General features: G+C 37.5%; 1 protein-coding gene across 2 annotated transcripts in view; it reads right to left on the reverse strand.

Annotated features, from left to right (window-relative positions):
• LOC149791928 (xanthine dehydrogenase/oxidase-like) overlaps nt 1-6,879 on the reverse strand; it is a 69,071-nt gene extending 62,192 nt beyond the window's left edge. The window contains exon 1 of one of the 2 annotated variants that reach the window (XM_089970446.1): nt 6,723-6,879. In XM_089970446.1, coding sequence (XP_089826572.1) covers nt 6,723-6,866 — 144 coding nt within the window. In that variant the 5' untranslated portion in view covers nt 6,867-6,879. Of the gene's footprint in view, nt 1-3,349; nt 3,441-6,722 lie in introns of those variants that run through there. The other variant, XM_089970448.1, reaches the window with a different exon arrangement.
• Nucleotides 6,880-7,317: the final 438 nt, after the last annotated feature.

Consider the following 7,317-nt stretch of genomic DNA (forward strand, 5'->3'; position numbering starts at 1 on the left):
AAAGATACAAGATTATGTGTAAATATCGTCCGGTGGGAAATATATACATTGGTACTGATTTCCAAACCCTGTAAACAATGAATCTCTCTGTTCAGTGTGAAATGAATGAGTCGTAATTTGAATAGCGTCAGGACCGATCTTTGCAAAACCAAATATATTGGGTATTATACAGATACTGTTTGTTCCATTTAATATTCTCGTCTTACTAAGCCCTTCGTACGCGTAAGATGTGTCTGTCTTTCCCTCTAGCTACGATAACGTTTATGGTGTACCATTTCAAAATTCATACCAGTAGCGTACACTGTATTTGTTTTTGTATGAGGCGCCGTAGCGAACAAAAGCTGGCCCAATGAGAAAGTTGCAGATGAAATTTCGATATCGTGTGCCGAGAAATCCAATATCACTTGTTGGATCGAGACTTTAGATTTTATATGTTGAATTATACAGTGGTGGTGTAAAGTTCTATTTCCTATGTAGACGTTTTACAGTGTATTTTTTAAATTACATTGCGTTGCTTGAAATTTCAATATCATATGTAAATAATCCCTATTTCACACGTTGTATGTAACTGTTTGTGATGAAAGTTCGATTTCGAATGGCGAGAAGTTAGATTTCATCAGTTGAATTTCACAGCAACGAAAAGCAGCCACCTTGCTAATAAATAACGCGGTCCATTCACGATTGCGACCTCTGGCGACGAAATTCATAGTAATTCACGAACTGTGAATGTTAACTTTCAAACTGTAAATGCATTAAATATAATGGCGCCTCATAATTGAATACACGGATGCTGTATCTTAATACTCGATATTATTTTGAATTGTTAAAGATTACATCGTGTAATGTTACTTTTAACACCAACAAATCCTTTCACCATTACAAAATAAAAATTCTTATTAGCACAATAAAATATCCGACCACCGCTGTGCAATTAAACAGATACAATCTATAAACTCAACATTGAAATAGAACTATCAACATAAACCCTTTGAACCAATACCTCAATTAGACATTCTAGACGTATGACATTGAAATTTCAACCACCGCCGTGTAATTCAAACGACACCATCTAAAACCTCAACATAGAAAATATAACTTTCAAACCACCACTGTTTAATTCAACAGAAACAATCGAAAATCTCTACCTAGAAAATGGAACTTTTTAAGGACAAGCATTTTTATACAACAAGTAAAATTGGAATTCTGAACATATGACATTAAGATTTCAACCGCAACATTTTGACTCTACCAGCTTTTGTCCGCTACAGCGCCTCGTAGTTTTTCAAACTCTGTCATTCTTTCGAAAGCGACTTTGCGATTATGGCGTGTACTGAATATCGACATCGCCTTGTACATACTGATTTTTAACCGCTATATATATAACATCCTACCATTGACCTACTTTTTAGAAAATAAATGTGCCTTAGAGTAAGCGTGTCTACCTGTGGTGAGATTACAGAAGGACCGGAAAAGGTACAGTGAATTCGTCACTAATTAATATTCCTAACTTCGTGCAATTAATGCACAAAAGAGAGAAAGAAAAAAAAATCTCTTTACTACTTAAAGCCCTTTAACCTTAGTAGCTATTTCCCAAACCAAATATTTGCCGTATACTAAATTTATGCCTAACTTCGCTTTTTTTGTTGTTGTAAAATACATTTATTCTATGCTGTTTTTTTTTGTGCTACCCCACTTTTAATCAGCATTCGCATGTTTGATGTTCTGTGAGATAACACGCAATCAATTATATTCGGAAGGAGTTGTAAATAGCTAAGTTGAAACAGGTTTGTGCATTTTAGATTAGTTAGTAGACGCTCTTCAACTATATAACTCAGGGCCCCAAGTGGCTGAGTGGTCACCGTTACGGATCACTGCCATTTCACCTCAGTCTACGTGGGTTCGAGTCTCGGGCTCAGTTAATGTGGGTATGTGAGAAAGATTGCAGATAGCTTCTCGTGGGTATGTGATCCTCTCTTAGGTTTTCCCGGGTTCTTCCTCCACCGATGATACTAGCCGCCATTTATAGCCTATCTTGTGCTGAAAAATGGCGTTAAAACCTATAACAACAACATTATTCAAAATTCATTAAAGTTGTAATGTTTTAGTCAGGCTTTACTTATTCTGATGTCTTGTTCCTAATAAATTTAAATTCCCACTCAAGCAAATGGACATGTTTTCAAGATTCGTTAGCCTATATTTCAGTTGGCTGGAATGCGATGGAAGCCGGGAATACCAAAATCGGTTAAAGGATGATAAGAATCGTGAACGAAACGAAGCTATCTGAACACTTTTATTCAGTATCATTATCAATATATTTTTATTCGTTTCGTTAAAAAAGGATACTTCAACTTAATTCGACTTCGGCATTCTCGGCTTCCATCGCATTCCAGCTAAGTGAAATGTAGGCCAAGGAAAGTTGAAAACAGGCCCATTTGTTTGTGTGAAAATATGAATTTATTAAAAACATTACATCACAGTAAGTAAAGTCTGACTAGAACTTATGACTTTAATTTGTAGAAAAGCGTCGTTATGGGCTGCATAGTGTGTGAGATATTCCTGGCAATTTGACCGCTGTTACGATGTTAGTCGAAATCAAAACACACTACATAACGCCGTTATTCAGACAGTAAGACCTCGACGCCCAAATCATAAATATCAAGGCCGAGGTCTTTCATTGTAGGACTATTGATAGTTGTAGATAAATCCGGAGATGAGTGCCTGATACATTAGTGCAACATGGTCATACGACGCCCATGCCGACCACTTCAAACAATGGTAACTAATTTATGTAGGATTTAGTAAAGATCGGACATAAATATTTTCATTGTGTTTTGATAGGCTCCACCCACCCCTTCTACATTAGATTCCAAAGTCGTACGTCATCAAATGTACAGCTGTGTTAGTTATACGTGGAATTTGTGAGTACAACTGAATGTCTCTTCATTCTTGTGTTGTTTGTCTGTGTAACCATCCCCCAGTTTTCCTGCATTTTCATATGTATAGTTCTTTCTTTTCTTTTTCGAGTTCTGCTGCAAACATTATAGACCTTATTTGCTGTCACGCGATGTGCTGGCAGATCCAGGTCTATGTTAAGTATCAAAGTAATCAATTCTAACAAATTGCATTGACCTAGATCTGATTATTGGATAACATATCGGGATCTATACAGATGTCAGTTGGATCAAACTTATTCACTTGCATACTGTATACGTTTCTATTCGGGTCGATTTATGTGTTTGCATAAGTGGAGAAATAAAAAAAATAATTTTAAAGTCATATCCACTGGTATTGCATTCCATATATAAAACTGGATCTATATGAGATGATAATGACCACAGTGTAACCTTACCTTAATGCCATTCACAAAGAAGACAAGCTCTGACGAAGACATTTTCTCTACCTCTTGTTTATATAGTGCCAACATCAGACTCTTGCATAAATCTGAGAGACGCGAGTTTTTATTTCACTATTACACGTGACATGCGTACTCCAAACACTCTTTGAATGTCCACGTGCCAGTATTTTAGCCCTTTCGTCTTACCGATGTTAATCGATATCAAAAAACGCTACATAACGCTACACGCTATACTGAATCATAGTGGGCGTGGAGATACCTGTGCCAGTGGGCAGAATTTACAATTGTTTTTCTTTTTATTAAATCATGTTTGCATTCCGACAAATTACATTATTCATGACGTGAGAGCCTCTCTAGTGTCTTGTTTGCTTATAGTAAAAAATCGTTAGACCATCACGCTTAGAGATAAGCTAGCCTGCAAAAATGTGATTGCAACAGGTCTTTATCTAAGAGACTTGTATGAGCAAATATAAGCCGTCGTTTGTACAAGGTATATGGAAGGTTGTCGGACAATACGGACGCTTTTTCACGCAGGAGAGAAAAGAAGATGTGTGATTTTGATTTTTAACGTAGCTTTAACAATTTTTCAGTCATATCGCTACGATGTCTGCAATGTGGCAGTTTATAGTGATGTCTAGCACTGGGGCATCATGCCGCAGACATGTAGCATGATGTCCCACCCAGTCACATTATCCTGACACCAGGCCGACCAGTCCTAACACTAACCTCTTAATGCTGAACGCCAAGCGAGGCAGCTGTTAGTACCATTTTTAAAGTCTATGGTATGACTCGGCCGGGGATCGAACCCACGACCTCCCGCATCCGAGGCGGACGCTCTAACCACTAGGCCACCGGAGCGGTTGAGAAAAGAAGAATATAGAACTTGGAGAAAAGAAGTGCATGAACAAAAGTGCCTTGATTATTCATATATATATATATATATATATATATATATATATATATATATATATATATATATATATATATATATATATATATATATAACAATTTAAATTTCCAAACAGCAAAGTATTAAACATATTGTAATCCACATCATCACAGGACCCGCCAAAAAAAGAAAAGGAAAGACAAATGTCACTCGATCAACTGAAAACTAGACCTGCAACACCACAACACACATGACGGAAGCTGCAACTGTCCGTACATATTACATATGAACCAAAAGTCTACGTAGAGGCAGAATACTCGATTCTAAAATAAAATCTCGAGACTCAAAATCAATCGCTACAGAACAGTCACTCGAGGAACCCTTAAATTTACCCGAACAATATGGATCAAACTGAAGGTAGTTTATATAGAAAAGGCCTCGATAGGAACACAGAAAGAGAAAATATAAGAAAGAATAGAAGAAACAGACCAGGGGTTTCAGACTTTCCCACAAATCAGCCTAGCCCTAGATAATAATAATAATAATAATAATAATAATGAGGACTTTGTATAGCGCCTAATCGTTAGAAGCTCTAAGCGCTTTACAACATTAGACAACACATATAAGATAAAAAACGTATATAATGATATGATTACAAAAACAAACACTATAAAATTAGAAAACATAAAAAACATGCTGAAAATATTTAATGTAGGAAACATTATTAGGTCTTTAAGTTTGTTCTTGCAGTCAAAATAAGTGAGTTTTAAGAGATCTCTTGAATGGGACCACTGTGTCTTTGTGTCTAAGTTCAGTGGGCAATTCATTCCACGTTGCTGGGCCCTGGTATGCAAAAGAACGCTGTCCATATGACTTTGTTTTCATAGTGGGAATAATGAGTATACGATTGTCAGAAGTGGAGCGTAAGTATCTTGCTGGTGTGTACACATGGGTGAGGTCTGATAGGTAGGTTGGACTAGAGTTCGACAGTGAAACGTAGCACAGAGAACAAATTTTGTGTTTGATTCTGGATCGAATGGATAGCCTGTGTAGGGTACAGAACAGCGGGGAGGTGTGCTCTGATCGTGGTACTCTAAGTATGATCCAAGCAGCTGTGTTTTGAACTTTTTGAAGTTTCTGGAGTAGATATTGAGATTGAGATGAGATGCAACAACAAAGAGATTTTTTCATGTTTTCGCGAGTATATAGTCTTGAAGAGTCATCTAAATACACGTAGATTCGTACAAATTGTAATTCTGGTCACCAGCGAAAATCATCCAGCCACCACTTTCCTTTCAGACATGAATCATACAACTTTGTAAGTCCTTTCCAGGACCGCAGACAGAGTAGGACAAATTCATCGGGACCACAACGGCCAGGGGGGTCCACTGTTGTTTCAATTTGTGATTCACTGGGACCTATTTGGATAATTTTTCATAGTGTCCACAAATCCTGCCCGCTGCTCTGGTCCTCCCTGATGCTTTTTGTGCTCATATCTACTTTTCTGTTTTTTGGCAGGTTACTGAACTATGTACTCATGATTTTTAAACACACTATTTCTGTGAAGGGGGCTACAGGTATCAAACCTTTACAAATTTGTTTGAAACTATCTTCATGAACATACACTATGTTAATGACAATTGCTTAAAAGTTGCCCTACGTTGATTGTGCATGCGTTATATATTGGAGTGGAAAAACCCAGATTCGACTTCCTGAAAAAGGTCTATAGGTGGAGGATGAACCCTGTGGAACACCCCGGGGAAAACCACCAACCCGTGGGGAGATGCCGGCAAGCATTTTTACATACCCACGCTGGACAAATACAATCCAGAGATGGGTGTCATAGAAATTATAGCAACCTGTGTGTCCTTCACCACAGCCAAATGCCGACCACCTCAAACTGGAGTAACAAAAATATATAGGCTTTAGTAAAGGTTGGACGAACAGATTTCCATTATTTTGCTAGGTACGACCCATCCCCTAATTCTGATATATTGTACGGCAGTGTGGCATGAAACCTGTAGCAGGATAATAAGTGGAATTTCTTGTCTGTCTCTCTAATATTTTGTTTTTCATTCATTTTTAAAATCTCTTATGTCTTCCTATATTTATATTTACATGTTTTTCTTTTGCGCTTTCGGTACATGCCTAATGTATTCGCCTCCAAGCTGAACCTAATTCCAAACAACATAGATCCTGGTATGCCGTCGAATAATTCGCCCATCGTTCAAAGTCTACATTATTCGTTCTCCTGATAAATTCTAACAAAGTGCATAGATTCTGGTCAGCTGGAACATTATGCAACAGCAGATCTGGATCATCGTTTTATATTTCATACGAGTGAAAAAGAAAAGAAAGCAAACAAAAAAAAGGAATAATCGAAACAACAGCTAAAAACGTTCGGATCCGTTGGGAATTCATTCCGCATATGAAACTGGATCCAAATAAGAATCTGATGGCGGTAAAATCTATTCTTACCTTAATGCCATTCACAAAGAAGACAAGCTGTGACGATGCCATTTTCTCAATATCCTGTCCTAATGATGTCGAATCCGTCCCTTGTACACACCGTGAGACAAGTGTGTTTTTGTTTGAAGGGTTTTGAAGCCAGCGCTTATACATGATTTCAATTGTGGCATGCGCGTTCCATACACTACTTTCAAGTACGTGTGTGGCCGGCTTTATAGGTATTCTCTATATCTGATAGTATTGACTTATTGATTAGGGTTTGTGTCGCTGATTCACGTGGAGATTCCACTGTAAGTGGGCATAACTTACAAGTACGTTTTTTGACTTATGTTTACATCCTGAAATAGCTTGGTCATCAGGCAGGAAAATCTATAGACCAACATGCCCATGGCGTAAGAAACATCGGCAGCTAAAATTATGACCTGATTACAATTGGGGTACAAACCATTTTAGGTACCGTTATGAGCAAATATAAATACATGGTATATGCTTTTATTCATAAAGTTTCTGTTAGTCTCCATGAAATGCCATACTAGGCCACTAGTTGTACCTTCTATTGTACACATTTACCTTTCATAGTTCACAGAACAATCGAGGTCGATGT

Source organism: Sinohyriopsis cumingii, chromosome 9 (genome assembly GCF_028554795.1).
Source record: "Sinohyriopsis cumingii isolate HCF-2022 chromosome 9, ASM2855479v2, whole genome shotgun sequence".
Lineage (NCBI taxonomy): Eukaryota > Metazoa > Mollusca > Bivalvia > Unionida > Unionidae > Sinohyriopsis > Sinohyriopsis cumingii.